Source organism: Lepisosteus platostomus, chromosome 15 (genome assembly GCF_059453375.1).
Source record: "Lepisosteus platostomus isolate fLepPlt1 chromosome 15, fLepPlt1.hap1, whole genome shotgun sequence".
NCBI lineage: Eukaryota > Metazoa > Chordata > Actinopteri > Semionotiformes > Lepisosteidae > Lepisosteus > Lepisosteus platostomus.
Window position 1 is genome coordinate 20692385 of NC_142625.1, and position 15904 is coordinate 20708288.

Sequence of the window (15904 nt, forward strand, 5' to 3'; positions counted from 1 at the left end):
CAAGTTCCCCTACTTCCAATCTTTAGTCTTCTATTTAACAAGGAATTAAGGCAAACGAAAATTGTGTTTACAGCAGAATCGTTTCTTGAGTTTGTGAAAGGATGGCTTAGCCCGCATGGCTTAGGGCCATAGGACAGGGAGGCTGCGAGCTCCATGGTTGGAGAAAAAGGCAACCAAGGGGTAGCTGCAACTGTGGGAGTGGGGTGGAGGAACGCAAAACAAGCGAGGAAGAGTGTGGTGCATATGGGAATCTGAGAAATTGCATCAGGATAAGTTGTGGGAAGCAGCAGCTGAGCTTTATTTGTCTTGCTGCCTTCATCCCTCCCACACTTTTGTTAGAACTCCATTAAAATTTCACCTCACTGCTGCAATCTGTTTTTGACCACCAAGGACATACTGTACAGTAGTATCCTTAACTGTCTCATTGACAAAGAATGAAACCTCTCCCCTCTTCTGATAAACTATGGCCATGCTGCATAATCCTGGATCATAAACACAACCCAGGTACACTCTACCCGGTCATACAGAAAGACAAGTCAGGTCTTACTGGTCAGAAGAGGAGTTGTTACATATAGCTCCCTCCCAAAAGCCTTTAAGGTACTGAGTCAGAAGTGTTTTTTTAGAGCATTTTTTATACTTATAAGTCTAGCTCCGTGAAATTGGCCCATCTAAGAAGCAACATCCGAGAAGAAACACTGGAAAGTCCACCGTCTGACACCTGCGGACCGCGGCAATATTGGAAACATATATATTTATTTATTTTCACGTAACAGTAGTGAACATATATCAGAATGAACTGTCATTATCCATGTGTTTGTATTTACAGGGGTCTTATGCGCAAACACGAAGCGGTGAGCTCACAGTATGTTTGTGTTTCCGGCCAGTCCTCGGTGTAGAATACAGCGTGAGGACACACCTGCCCTCTGAAGACACAGGTGTGGGTGCCTGTGTTAGATCCTCAGGTGTCGAGTCTTCTGCAGGCTGCAATGTAATGACCCAGACATGTTTGCTTGTCCTGCTACATGAGGTTGCCCACCCGCCCGTCGAACAGCACAAACGACGAAACTCACCGCAATCGTTTATGCTGCGTTTGTGCCAGTTTGTGTCGCTGTAAGTAGCGTTTCTGCTGCTTTCATTTCCGAGATATAGCGCCTTGTTTTTCGGGTATTCGCGTGACTACCTACAAGGAAGTTTACAGGTACAAACAAACTCGGTACTTGCCTGATTGTGATTAAGGCAATTTGTGAGGGCATTTTGTTTTCCGAATCTGTCTAGTCGGGTGGGGTGGATGTTTCAATGTATTTCAATATAGCGCCTTCTTTTCCTGGCTGTGATGTACAAAACAGCAAAGTCACGACCACCAGATATTTCAGTTGTGATCTTTTGATCAGTTGACCCCAGACTTTGCAGCCTTTACACGAATAAACAGTCATACATTTAGGAAGGAGTTACTACGTTAGTTCATTGGGTTAGGTGTTTTCTTTTTTTTTTTTACCACGTTCTCAAATGTATTTCTTGTGTACTCCTTTCATTGGTGAAGAGACACCAGTTTCCAAATTACCGCTGGTACAACACGAGGGTCCATATTCACAGTTTTAGGTATTAGTTTCAAGATCGATATAATTTAACAATAAAAAAACCAAATTGAAAGCACGAGCATAATAATATAATGATCATAGACTTTACATTTCTATTCATTTTTGAAGTACAAAGCAGAAGGTGTTTCCCCTACCTTACGAAGAAAATTGTTCAGATACCATGTATTCATTACAGAAAGCAGCGGAGACAGTTATATTGCAAATAAAAAAATATTTATTTCGACGAGTACGGGACATTGTGAATCAATAAAGACGTTATTTAAAATAAGCCGATGTAGTTATTTTACAAATTAGTAAAGCATTTAAAAAACAGATTCTCATTGACAGTAAACAAGCAGATCCAGCAGGCGCTACTAGCCTGAACAGCTCTCAGACCCGTGATTGGCTAAAACCCCCGAACAGTCCGGGCCGCGATTGGGTGAAGAGTGAGAATCGACACTCTGATTGGGTAAAGCGCCACAGCGGAAGTTCTGTGTGTATCGTGTGTGCTGTATGAGCACGCTGGATATACAGTAACACATCCATTAGTTTCCTATTACTAATCAATCTAACAGAGTCGCACTGAGGTCAAAACTGAATAGCAGACAAAGAATGTCAAGGCATCCACTGCGCGTTCATGACTCCAATAGCATGTCACGATAGGAGCGCAAATCAGGATCACATCGCGATACCCATTGCGCCTGCCGCATCACTGTCATGGCACCACTGTCGCAACATTAAGTCCATATATCGCGATACGACAAACCCCAGCAAAAATGCCCCGCCCTATGTTGCGACATGAAGCCCTTATATCGCGATATGACACCCTGGCAAAAAAGGCCCCGCCCCCATATCGCGACATGAAGCCCTAATATCGCGATATGACATACCCCGGCAAAAAGGCCCCGTCCCCATGTCGCGACATGAAGCCCCTATATCGCGATATGACATACCCCGGCAAAAAGGCCCCGCCCCTATATCGCGACATGAAGCCACTATATCATGATATGACATACCCCGGCAAAAAGGCCCCGCTCCCATATCGCGACATGAAGCCCTTATGTTGCGATATACCCTGACAGAATATGCTGACCCAGAATCTACTATTAATTATAGTAAATTAATTATTAAATCTCCTTAATTATGTTTTTTTTCTTTCTTTCTAGTGTTATTTTGGTAATAATAATAATAATAATAATAATAATAATAATAATAATATGACAATTTATGATAATTATAGTAATTATGAATAATTTATCATAATAATTGTTATTATATAATTTTGAAAGTAATTTGTTATAAAAATAAAAATAATTGACTGTAACAATAATATAAACATATAGCGATAAAAACATATTTTTTTTAAAAAGGTCTTAGCATAAAATAGGTCAAACCGAGATTGCAGCTCCTTCTTCATGTTGTTAGAGGGCGCTATTTTACTCTTTTTTGCTGAGCACGACCTTTTCCTGCTAGAAGATTCAGAAAAAATGGGAGAAGCAGAGGCCGTCCCAGCTGATGAAAAACAGGCAGATTCGGGGTCTAGCCCGGTGGAGGAGTCGGTAATATGGAGCCAAGAAGTGGAGGTCTGCCTTTTTCATGCTATGCTGGGCCACAAACCCGTAGGTAAGACTGCAAATGAATATGAACTACGACAAATGATGCCGCCACTTTTAAGGCCTATGAATCCTCGGTGTTGAGTAGTTAGGTCACCGACTGAGGAGCCGTTGGCGCCAGCCACGCTAACTAGGGTACTATTGAGGAAGAAAAGGAGGATATTGGAAACAGAAAATCCTACCTCAAATAGTGAATTTGGCAACTGCTGCTCAAATACAGTAAAAGATGGAGAAAACCTATGCCATAGTAAAAACACACATTCAGATATCGTATTTTGTTAGGGTAGATGGGCGTTCTGTTTGTCCTCCTTGGGACCGCTTTTACAACTTGAGAGACCTTGCAAATATCTTAAAATCGACTAATGGTATCGCACAATACATCTACATTGATGTTACTGTTAATTGTTAATACTGTACATAATTTTTAAATGTGATCAATATTAATCTCGTAATTGTTTTTGTATACGACGAGACAATTCGTAGTAAACAACAGAGGCGGCTCCCCCTGGTGTACAAGCCAGGAGACGAAGACTAAAGCTTCTGTATAGCTCTGTTATATATCCAATACCACCTCACTAGAGACCAACTCATATCACATGGCCGTTGAATTGTTTTAGTTATCACCAGATGTAACAACATCATGGATAACACTGCCTGTAATGGAACTGTTTATATTTATAGTTCGGTACGCCAGGACCTTTAGGATTTATTCATTTGCCAATGTTTGAATGAACTGTGTCGAGCAGCTTAGTTTTTTTTTCCATTTAACTTTTTGGTTTGTTGGCATTGAACAGATGTACTGTATATCGTGCTTTGTACAGTTACCCCACGAGGTGAAATAATAGTGTAAAAGAAAGTAATACCGCAATATAAAATTATGTCATCATCAGAAAAAGAATGGAAGATGCTTCATTAAAGACAACCGGAAGCTTCTAGAATTTAGGATATATTTGCTCTTTTTTTTTTCCATGTTACCAGATGATTATCCATCTGTTATGTTATTCTAAAAAGAGAGTTGTCCATAAGCAGCTTTTCCGCTCAAAACAGCTGCCACTTGTGGAGGTAGGGAGCTTGAGCAGATTTTCATTCACTCATCACCTGCCTCCTCCCAGGGCTGACTGATCAAATTCTGAATCATGAAAAGGTGGGTGCAGCAGACCTACAGGGACCAACAAGAATATCTAGTCTGTAGCATTGGGTTGCGTCCTCTCTCTTAGGGCAAACCAAGAGATGGTGTGGACTACAAGGTTACTGACCAGGGCTGTAAAGTAAAACCTATTAATGTTAAAAAAGGACCAGTCTAGTCCAATGTGGGATTGTGTTTAAGGGTTTTAATTCTTATTTAAACCTCACCATTTTGTTATGTGTGTATAAATGTCTTTTGTCTTAGGAGTTAATCGTCATTTCCACATGATCTGCATTCGGGATAAATTTAGCCAGAATATTGGACGGCAGGTTTCCTCGAAAGTGATTTGGGATCATCTGGGGACAATGTACGACATGCAAGCTCTGGTTAGTATGCAGTGGTTATTGGTAGTTGCATCCTGTTTATTTGTGGTACTACTGAAATTGCCTGTGTAGTCAGTTTGTGGGTGTTTGTTTCTGTGTCTGCTTTGTATGCCCTGTGATGGACTGCTATCTCATCCAGGGTGTATTTCGCCCTGTAGCTCATTGTATGTGGGGTTAGGCTCCAGCTCCTCCCGAACCCCTTAAGTAGATAAGCAGATATTATGTTTAATGTGTTGCTAAGATTAGATCAATTTTACTACAATGACTAAGAGCTAATATAAACATGAAAAGGTGTTTTAGGTGCTACTAGCTGAAAATAATGTATGCAGTAATTGTGTCCATGTCTGCAGCAGTGTGAAAGATAGATTCTCAGTTTACTAAAACTAAAAGTTTTCCTCTTGTCCTATTAAGACTGTAGACATATGTATTATTGTATATATTAAATATTGAAACTTCAAATATTCAAATATATTAATTATTAAATATAATATAAATGTTGTAATTTTTTGTTTCTGTTGTCTGCAGCATGAATCCGAAATCTTGCCTTTCCCAAACTCAGAAAAAAGTTTTGTTCTGCCAGAGGAAATTATTCAAGAAGTCAAAGAAGGTAAGACCGACTCACGCCTCACTACAAAAACATTCCTGACTGATTGTTCACAACAATCCTTGACATTCCTGATTTGTAAATATTGATTGCTTCTTTAGTCATATTTAAATGTTAGTAGACATTTTCAGTTTTTTGTAGTTGATGAGACGTTCGTCTCTAGCACTTTCTGCAGTGTCATACAATCTGAAAAATATTATGCCATGAGTGAAAACATATCATTTCTGTTCATTACTAGAATATGTTCTAAGTTTAGTTCTTTGCTGGCATGCAGGAAAACTGGTGGTCGAAGAAGAAGTCAAGGATGAAATCAAAGAAGAACGAGACCCACCTGCAACCATGGAAGAAGGTTCTCGCTTAATATGTTTATTTGGTTGGCTTGTTTTCATTTTCTAGTTAGATGTTGGCTGTGCTATTGCAGCACTTTGGCACCTTCTGCTGACAGAAACTGGTGTCCCTCATTCTGGTCATTTATCTCTCATTTTTAAGGTCTGAGACCCACTTTGGCTGGCCAGGATTGTGAGAGGTATGGACAGAAGAATGCTTTCACTCTGTTCCAACAATCCAATATGACCTCACTAGAGACCAACTCATATCACATGGCCGTTGAATTGTTTCAGTTACCACAAGGTGTACAAACATCATGGATTTCTCCCTTTGAAACAGGCAAATCCTTATTTATATATTGAGAGGACATTAAAAGCATGTCTTGGGGATGGATGTGCAATGTCATCTGTTGATTGATTTCATTTGTACGTGGTTCTCCAGAAAAACTCTGTGTCGGGAACTCAGGTTTCAGTGTATTTTAAGAGTTCAGGATGATAAAAAGTAATGTAAAGAATCTGGGGAATATGACAGCTGAAGCATATACTTTTTTTCTGTGTGCTCCTAGTCCTGCTTGTCCTTCCTTTGTGCAGTGAAAAAGGAGGAAAGCAACCAAGGGAAATTATACACTTCACATCACAGGCATTTTTACCAAACAGAATAGTTCTGCATGTTCTAGCAAATAAACAATTTCCTTTCACAAACATTTGGTTGGTTGGGACAGCAAACAGTGCCATTAGCAGAATTTGTTTTGTTTTTTCTTTTTGATCTCCTGTAGGGTTAACAGGTTAAATGAATGATCCTCATCCCTTTAGATTCTGTGGATTTCTATGCCCTACCATGGTTCTGGTACACGCATACTGGACCTTCCAGGACATCCAGCTGCAGGGGTTTTGCATCAGCATGCTGTTTAATTGTTTAACTTATAAATATGTAATGAATGTACTTGTTTCACCAAAGAGTCTTACTGCAGTGGATGGGAAGATCTGGTATTTGAGTACACCTTTCCTAAAATGTCCATCAAAAGGCACACCTTTTGTTGTCCTGATCTTATTCTTTGTTTTAAAGTTCTTTTTTTGTTTCAGATATTGACGCAGAACATCTGATTGCAATTGTTGCTTTACAAAATGTCCAGTGTACTGTATAAGCAATCGATTCCGAGTTCTGCAGTTGTCTTTGACGCCTCCAGGGCAAAGAGCATTGTGATTGGGGGAAAAAAATCGGGAAATGGGAACTGTTTTCCTGAATTGCCCGATTTCTTCCCTTGCAGGCAGCAACTCCTCTGTGAAGATGGCAGAAAGGGCCAACAGCAAAGACAAGGAGAAAGACAAAGAGAAGGGTTCAGGTGAGAGCACATCGAAGGAGGCTGCAGAGAAGAGGAAGAGGAACCGAGTGACTGAGAAAGTGCTGAACGCCAACAGTAACCCCTCCAGCCCCAGTGGGGCCAAGCGGCGCCGGACGTAGCCGGGGGTGGGGAGGGAGGGGGCACCCAGGTGCCGTGGTGACGAGGCGCAAACGGATTGTGAGCACATGTACTCTAAACAGTTCGGTGAAGCCTGGGACAAAAAGTGATGTCGTGTGTTCATCGAAATGTGTAGGGCAGCAGCAGTTAGTTGGCTAGAACTGTACTCTGTTGAGCATGTAGACAGGTTTCTAAAGCTGAGCTGCAGAAGAAGATCTGGTGTAGAGTATAGTATTGGCTGGCCTTTATTTCCATGCAATCCAAGGAAACCATTATCTTGTTAATGTGCTGGATTTTAAACATTGTCACGGTGATGTCAGGATGGGTAGGTTATAATGTGGATTGCTGATCCCTCTTGTGGATGTCACTGGAAAAGACCAGAAAGGACCTGATGCTCCATGTAAGGTGTTTTTTATTTTGTTTGACATGAACCTGTCCTTTGTACAAAGCAGTGCATGTCCAGCCTTAAGTTACAAATGCAAAAATGTAGAGGTATGATCAAATGCTCTACTGTTATGGGTCCAGCAACTCACTGCCACCTAGTAAATATTCTGTCTGCACATTATGATGATTTGTTAAACTAAAGGGGAGATATTACAGAAATCATAAATAGATCTGAAGTGAGTGGCAAGTGAACTTTTGTGATTGTCTGGATTTCACTGGTTTGGTAAAAATGTCATTGTTTATTTTGTTTTCCATTCAGATTATCAAAACCAACACAATTAAGCAAAAGGTTCAATAAATGTTAACTAACATTATGTCCTATTGTGGCTCCAGTTTGACTGCAAGAGTTTTACTTTTCTTTCTATGGAAAGTTTTGGAAGATGCTTTTTTTTTCTAAAATAATTTTTAGTTATGAAACTGTAGTAAAGTGAGAGCCTGGCATTGCAACACACCACTGTTTATCTAAAGGCATGTGGCGTTGAATGTTTGATGTTGGCAAAAAAATTGACAACAGAAAATATGAAGGCCTGTCACTACACAAATAAATCCTAGTTTGGCCTCAGTATGTATAAATAATTCAGGTTTAGGTATACCAGACATTTCTAATCTGTTCTGATCACTGTCTTCTCTTTCTCTGTAACAAAAAATTTACATTGAATTTACTTCACTACTATTAGTGATTTGTGGTAGAAGCAAGACTATTCAGGCTTGTCCATTCCAAAGCTGAAATTCAGTATCAAAAGGACAGTTAGAATCATATTGTATAATAATATTTTGCTGTACATGCTTTAGAGTGGCACGATGGCATAATGGTAAGCATTGCTGCCTTGCAGCGCTGGGGCCCTATGTGTATCTCCCTCTGTTACTGTAGGTTTCCCCTGGGTGCTCCAGTTTTCTTCCCACAGTTCAAAGATATACTGGTGGGTTAACTAGCTTCTGGGAGAACTGGCACTGGTGTGAGTGTGTGTGTGTCTGTGTGTACCCTGTGACGGAGTTCCCTGCCTTGCGCCTGTTGCTTGCCAGGATAGGCTCTGGCTTCCTCACAGCCTTAAACTGGACCAAGTGATGTGAAAATGGGTGGATGCATACGGATTAGTCGTTGGAAAAATCTGTTAATGTCATCTTTAACTGAACGTTTGACCAAACCTACAAGGATACAGCCCATGTGACTGTTAGCATAACGAACCATAAATTCAGGAATATTAAAGGCTCATTCTTTGTTTTACTTTTTCTTGGTCTATTTGTATCACTCTTTTAACTGACTTATTTATTGAACGTTCTCTTTTTGAAGACAGTTTTATTAAATTGTGAAAACACCTTTGTGTTTTATGTTAAATATATTTGCGACATTTATTGACCTCTTCCGGCCTATTTCTAGTTCTTTTTGTTTTGTTAAACTACTAAAACGTTTGTTCAATTAAAAAAAAAAACAGGTGCATGTCTTATGAGTTTAATAATGGGAAAGGTTTTGAGCTCAGTGTAGCTACAAAAGGGCATCTAGCCAAAATGAATTTTTTGATGGAACCAACTTTTTATGACACATCTTCAAATGTGCTGTAAATTGTACCTTAATGTTTTTTAAAAGCTTAAATCTCAAAACGTTGGGTACTTCCTAATTTGTTTTAAGCAATTAATTTATAAATGGAAATGCATAGTGTTGTCTTCAAACTATACTATATTTGCTACTACACCTAAACTTGGAACATGTCACATCTGTAACATATATAAAATAAAAAGAATCATACACTTACTGTATATAGTGCTTTCCTGGACACCACTCAAAGTGCTTTACAGGCAACTGGGACTCCCCTCCACCACCACCAATGTGCAGCATCCACCTGGATGATTCAGTGTCCCCATCACTATAGTGGAGCATTAAAACCTACACAGACCACAGGATGAGCACCCCCTACTGGTCCTACTAACATGTCTAACCTTAGCTTTCCCAGGAGGTCTCTTATCCTGGTATTAGCCAGGCTCACATCTGTTGGGCTACATTGGGTTGCCAGTTATGATGTAGCTGCTGGCTATAGATAGATGTATGCTGATTGAAACTTAATTATCATTCTTCATTATTTCAGTATTCAAAATAAAGTGACATTATACTACGCAATGATGCTAACAAGCGCCGTGCTTTTGAAATACATGCATCTTAAGTTGATGAAAATGAAGTATTTGCCGAAGTGCTTAGACGTACGAAAAGGACAGCAAACATGCAACTGACCGACCTTCCCACAAGAGGGCGCGCGAGAAAAGCTAAAGAGTATTTTCTATAGTAAAGTTTACTGTTCGTGGCTGAATAATGCTACTGGAAATGGGTGTATTTAACAAACTAAAGTCAACTTCTTATATTTCTTTTAAAACAATGATAGCTCAATTTACGAAATGTTTTTTTTTGGTCTTTTAAAGGGCTGCTTTTGTGGCTGGAATGAAGTGCTGTGAAACACTGGCGCACTACAGATCAGTTAGACGATCACCAAGACCTTGTACCTTACCTTGGGTAAAGCCCTCAGCCAAATAAAGCCAGAGGCAAAGTATAGCAAGATGAAAGGTCCTCATAGTGTCCTGAATCTGTGAGTTTTAATTGAGATTAAGATTAAAAATGAAAACAGTTCTGGTAGATAAGGATCTGTGCCGCCCAGTGTTTTTTTAATTTCTCATAGATTTGTTTTTAATTTCTCATAGATGCCTTGCATTTATGAACATGAACATTTACCACCTGTTTAGCACTCTTTCAAAGTTCTTTACTGAATTGCATAGCTGGCAAAACGCATATCCCTCACTCTTTAAATATTTCTGACGTGCTATATTTTAGTAACGAATTACAAGTCTGATTTTAAATGCATTATTTTGCCATCAACAAAACGGATTAACGAGTTTTTGACTGTTAGGAAGTTCACAAATAAACATTTCTTAAACTGATGTTATGTGTTTTTCTACGAGTCAGAACAAGACACTAGATTTTAAAACACAGCCGGCCTCCCATTAATAATAGCACAAACATTATGAGAGCGGAGAATCTATGTTTTCCTCTGAGAACAGTGGAGAATTAAACGCCTTGTTTTGGTCGAGTAATGGTTAATCTGTTAGTTAAAATAACGGCAATTCATTGAAAGATTTACTTTATCTCCCTTGTGCAATGCTGTTCCAATTCTCCTGCTGTGCGATGCACACAGCTGCTGCAGTAATGTTTAAGTGCAAAGCCAGTGTGTGATTGTGTTTGTGTGATAGCATTGTGCCAAGGGCAGGGAAGGGCAGGCGGGCCCAGACTGAGCGGCGCCTCGCCACACCTGGGGAAGTTCAGGTTAAATAGCTCCACATTCCTGAGCACACAGCTGATTGAAACATTAACAAACAGTAATCCGCGAGCCAGGCTGCAGATGGGCCGGGACTGCGGCCAAGAGACTGTGTGTGTGTCGCGCGGGAGGGAGACTCAATACAGAAGTAGAGATTTTTCTTGGAAAACGTATCATCTGCGTGATTCTTAATACGTATTCAATGGATTTAGCCTTAAATTACTTCCTTTTGGGACTGCGCACATAACGTAGAGGAGTAGTAGATTTTCAACAAAAAAATCATTTACGTCCCTTTTTCATACCTTTAAACTAACCTGTGAAAAGTGTAATTCAATTTGACTCGGACGTTTTTTTCAGGGCAGTCTAGATGTAAATGTTACTTGCTCGGGCTATTTTTTTAGTAGAAATTATAACGCTCCCTTTTATTAGTGATTAAAACGGCTGCTCAAGGGAGCTAACATTCTGACAGAGAATGATCACAACTGAATTATCTTTAATTCATATTGTTTCTGTTATTAGATGGTTTCCTGTTCTGCTCTTATGCATCACGTTGGTCGATTCCTTTGGAACATGTTACAGTGGTGTGAAAAAGTGTTTGCCCCCTTCCTGATTTCTTTTTTTTTTTGCATGTTTGTCACACTGAAATGTTTCAGATCATCAAACAAATTGAAATATTAGACAAAGATAACACAAGTAAACACAAAATGCAGTTTTTAAATGAAGGTTATTAAGGGGGAAAAAATCCAAACCTACATGGCCCTGTGTGAAAAAGTAATTGCCCCCCCCTGTTAAAACATAAATCAACTGTGGTTTATCACATCTTTGGAAAGCTGAGTTCAATTTCTCTAGCCACACCCAGGCCTGATTACTGCCACACCTGTTCTCAATCAAGAAAACACTTAAATAGGACCTATCTGAAGTAGTGAAGTAGACCAAAAGATCCTCAAAAGCTAGACATCATGCCACGATCCAAAGAAATTTGGGAACAAATGAGAAACAGAGTAATTGAGATTTATCAGTCTGGAAAAGGTTATAAAGCCATTTCTAAAGCTTTGGGACTCCAGCGAACCACTGTGAGAGCCATTATCCACAAATGGCGAAAACATGGAACAGTGGTGAACCTTCCCAGGAGTGGCCGGCCGACCAAAATTACCCCAAGAGCGCAGCGACGACTCATCCAAGAGATCAGAAAAAACCCCACAACAACATCCAAAGAACTGCAGGCTTCACTTGCCTCAGTTAAGGTCAGTGTTCATGACTCCACCGTAAGAAAGAGACTGGGCAAAAATGGCCTGCATGGCAGAGTTCCAAGACGAAAACCACTGCTGAGCAAAAAGAACAAAGGCTCGTCTCAGTTTTGCCAGAACACATCTTGATGATCCCCAAGACTTTGGGGAAAATACTCTGTGGACTGACAAAAGACACAAGTTGAACTTTTTGGAAGGTGTGTGTCCTATTACTTCTGGCGTAAAAGTAACACAGCATTTCTGAAAAGGAACATCAAACCAATAATAAAATGAGGTGGTAGTGTGATGGTCTGGGGCTGTTTTGCTGCTTCAGGGCCTGGAAGACACACAGGGCAATGTAGGTTTGGATTTTTTTTTTCCCTTAATAAAAACTGCATTTTGTGTTTACTTGTGTTACTTTGTCTAATATTTCAATTTGTTTGATGATCTGAAACATTTCAGTATGACAAACATGCAAAAAAAAAAAGAAATCGGGAAGGGGGCAAACACTTTTTCACACCACTGTATGCTCAACACTATACCTTTGACCCAAATGTAAAAAGGAAATACAATTTGTGGGTAGTGCTATAAATAGCAAAAGAGCTTTGGATCGATGCCAAAGTACGACGGAGGTTAATTTGATTACTATACATAGCTTGAGTAACTCTCGTGTACTTTTAAATGGTTCGTCTGCAAATGAAATCGCATTTATTTCTCAAGTAAAGCGTTTGTGAAAAAGCTCGTTCTCTTAAAATTAACATCCTCAGACAAAAAAAGCCTGTCGTAGGATAAGGTGGTTCTTGTATTTCCCTATTTTTAGTTTAAATGTAACCTTCACGTCTTCAGCGTGAACTGCATGTCATGGATGTATGATGCTTTAATTGTATAGACTATTCTTGCTGGCTGTAATTGGGCCACATTTAACTTGACACGATCAAATTAACTGCTATAATTACTGTAAGTTGTATTTCCTCACACTCCACCGTACTCAAAAAAACACAAGTAAGGCGACTTTCAAAATACTTTTGTCGTTTTAATAAAACACCATTTAGGTACATTGTAAAAAAACAATATAAACTTTCACATCGTATAGCATTGTAATATACAATACAATAATAGCTCAGCAATCTGAGAAGTTGTCATTTTTTACAAAATATATCCCCTACGTGTACATTTGAAAATAGAGAAAAAACAGGCAAAAAAAATAATAGATCTCTCGTAAAATTTTCAAATCGGAAGCACCAAACAAGAGTAGTCGTTGTGATGCAAAAGGTGGAACCGACACCAGCGCGGTCTGAGCGTTTTCAGCTCGATCTGGTCCCATAACGCCCGCTGCAGGAGGACAGCTCTACCACCGGGTGCCGAATCGCGGGACAGCCCTCTTCGTGTCGTTTATACAGTCTTTTCTACTGCGGGAGCTTCACTATTCCCTACTTGGTCAAGGTTAACGAAGTGATGAATCGTCACTCATGTAGGCACCTTGTTTGTTCTCGTCGTTTTATCTGCTGGCTCCGTTGTGCCGAAGACGGGTTTTGACAGCTGCAGGAGGATCAGCGACACAGGATCCGGTCGTCCGAGCATCCATTCTGAAAAGGGCGAGAAAATGGAGACGTTAGGTCTCAAGCACACACAAAAACATTTCACGTTACCGAACCCTGATCACAACCATCTCCCTTTGCTCTCAAGAGACGAGCTCCGACCTGACAGGCTAATTAACCCGATTAATATTTAAAAAAAATAAATCACTCGCTCGATATTTGCATGCATTTCAAGATGAGGGTGACATTTACCTCTACGGTGATGCTTGCAATCTCCGCGTTTAGGGTTGTCAGAGGGGACCGGGTGAGGGACGAGCCATTTGCCGCCTGCTGACGGTTTAAACCCGGGGAGTCGAGCTCCAGCTGCAGGTCCCAGATATAGTCAATGACGTGCTGCAGGATCTCCATCTTGCTGGCCTTCTTGTTGGGCGGCAGAGTAGGAACGAGCTCCTTCAGTTTGCTGTAGCAGCTGTTCATGTCGTAGAGGAAGACGTTCATCTGGTCGTCCAGCAGCGGGATCTTGCATTTGGAGATGGCCAAGCTCTGCTCGGACAGGCACCGCACCACATCCTCGCTGCCGGCCTTGTTCTTCAGTGCGCAGGTAGATCCGACAACTTTCATCTTGGTTGTCTTTTTTTGCCGTTCAAGCAAGGTAATGTTTTCCAGTTGGAAGATCTGCGAGGTACAGAGAAAGCTGAAAACTGCTCGACGGTTCACTGAAAGGCTTGAGGTTCAAAGAGTTGCGTCTTGGCTTGTTATGCCTCTTTTGGTCAATGACAGCTTGTAACGCGAGTGTCGCCCGGCGTCTGGTATTTATTGTACTTCGGGCTGTTGTGGGCGGGGCGCCCCCTCTGTTATACTCGAGGTGGAAAGCCAATGGGAAGCCGATCGTCGCCGGAGAGGGTGGGTCCTCCTTCTCGGACCTGGCCAATCCGAGCCTGGGCTTGGTTATCAAAATTTACAATCTGTTAGGGGATGGTGTTACAAATGGAAACAAATGTGTTTTTTTATGGGTGATATGTGGGAACCCAGCTGTCCGTCCCTCTGGGACTCTGCAGGTGTAGAGATTGCCTCGAGACATGGGTGGGGGGCATAATCAGAAGAATGTTGCAATTACTTTAGGATAAATAGGCTTATAATTGTACGCTGTAACCGCACTTGGCAGAAAAGGGCATATTTCTCTATCAGAGCAAATACATAGAAATAATACAGTAAATATGAGAACGAGTTCGGTCCCGCAGGGTTTATATACGTTGGTATAATATTAAAAAATCCCTGGCCTGAAAACAAAACGCAATCCATTCAACTTAAGTCACGTATAATTATGTAGTTTATTTTGCTGTAAAGCCGTCTGCATTTGTATAAATAGCCTACCTGAAGATTTCATCAAATAAAGCATTTTCTAGGGCCAGTTTATTCACGCTCTGGAGCGACTGAGTTTATATTTTCTGTGGTTTGGAAAAGCTGTCAATCAGTCAATGATTTTTAAATACATATGTCATGTTTTGGACTTATTATGGTTGTCATAATGAGCTGTAATATGGGAAATGCTATAGTAAAGTGACTAATATTTATTTTCCAAATGCAAAATTCAAGCGTGACGGACATATGGATAGACTGATGAAGAAGCATTAAGACTCCAGAAACAGTATACAGGCTTTTAATATAATACTGTAGAAATGATACAATTCTATTAAAGCACTATTCTATGCTATGTGTTGCACGCACATTCCCATACAGCATCGTTTAACATATTAAAGAGCTCTTTATACTTACAAATCGCATATTTCTACACTCAGCCCCCTCTTTTTTCCCCTTATTAAAAAAGGTTCCCTATGAATAGGTTTACAGATTCTTTCACATGTTCCCACTGTGTGTTTAGCGTTGTGTGCATTGAAATTGCATTGCTCTGCTCTGAATCTTCCCCAGATTGTCCAAACAAGCCGGAGCAGACTGGCAGGCGCCAGCCCCGTGACGTCACCCATTCATACAATCCCTGACGCCTGTCAGCCTGGCGCCGCGCGGGCGGTCTCCATGGAGACCACAAACAACAGGCTCACACTCCCCCATTCACCTGCGCGGCACAAACCCTGAGAACAAACTGGCTGCAGAGATCGTCATTCATTTATCACCTAAAACCGCTCTCCGAAGAGATTACCGCCCCGCACACCTGCAAACTGCCATTGTCGCCGGCTTCCTCGATCCTCAAAAGAGAAAGCGAGAGAGAGAGAGAGACCAAGGGCTTTGAATTGCAATGATAGCTTTGGGATGCCACCAGATCTGAGTTTTTTTTCCGCATAGCAAATTCCTG

General features: G+C 40.7%; 2 protein-coding genes across 3 annotated transcripts; one reads left to right on the plus strand and one right to left on the minus strand.

Annotated features, from left to right (window-relative positions):
- The first annotated feature begins 3016 nt into the window (after positions 1-3016).
- mrgbp (MRG/MORF4L binding protein) lies at positions 3017-8890 on the plus strand. Of its 2 annotated transcripts, XM_088607954.1 has the most exons (6): positions 3017-3200; positions 4581-4702; positions 5225-5306; positions 5578-5652; positions 5793-5829; positions 6898-8890. In XM_088607954.1, exons 1-6 carry the CDS (start codon positions 3065-3067, stop codon positions 6974-6976), a joined length of 531 nt encoding a protein of 176 aa, XP_088464080.1. In that variant the 5' UTR covers positions 3017-3064; the 3' UTR covers positions 6977-8890. The 2 variants fall into 2 exon arrangements, with proteins under 2 accessions (XP_088464080.1, XP_088464079.1); XM_088607953.1 differs by lacking the exon at positions 5793-5829 and having other exon boundaries at positions 3018-3200.
- Positions 8891-13064: 4174 nt separating this feature from the next.
- id1 (inhibitor of DNA binding 1, HLH protein) lies at positions 13065-14391 on the minus strand. The gene is made up of 2 exons (XM_088608048.1): positions 13846-14391; positions 13065-13641 (listed from the first exon to the last, which is right to left on the minus strand). The coding sequence occupies exons 1-2, from the start codon at positions 14212-14214 to the stop codon at positions 13606-13608; spliced, it is 405 nt and encodes a 134-aa protein (XP_088464174.1). The 5' UTR covers positions 14215-14391; the 3' UTR covers positions 13065-13605.
- Between the last annotated feature and the right edge of the window lie 1513 nt (positions 14392-15904).

Coding starts and splice junctions, on each gene's coding strand:
- mrgbp (XM_088607953.1), top strand. CDS start 3,065: ATGGGAGAAGCAGAGGCCGTCCCAGCTGATGAAAAACAGGCAGATTCG. Junction 3,201..4,580: donor GCTGGGCCACAAACCCGTAG/GTAAGACTGCAA, acceptor CTTTTGTCTTAG/GAGTTAATCGTCATTTCCAC. Junction 5,653..6,897: donor ACCTGCAACCATGGAAGAAG/GTTCTCGCTTAA, acceptor CTTCCCTTGCAG/GCAGCAACTCCTCTGTGAAG.
- id1 (XM_088608048.1), bottom strand. CDS start 14,214: ATGAAAGTTGTCGGATCTACCTGCGCACTGAAGAACAAGGCCGGCAGC. Junction 13,642..13,845: donor TTGCAAGCATCACCGTAGAG/GTAAATGTCACC, acceptor CGCCCTTTTCAG/AATGGATGCTCGGACGACCG.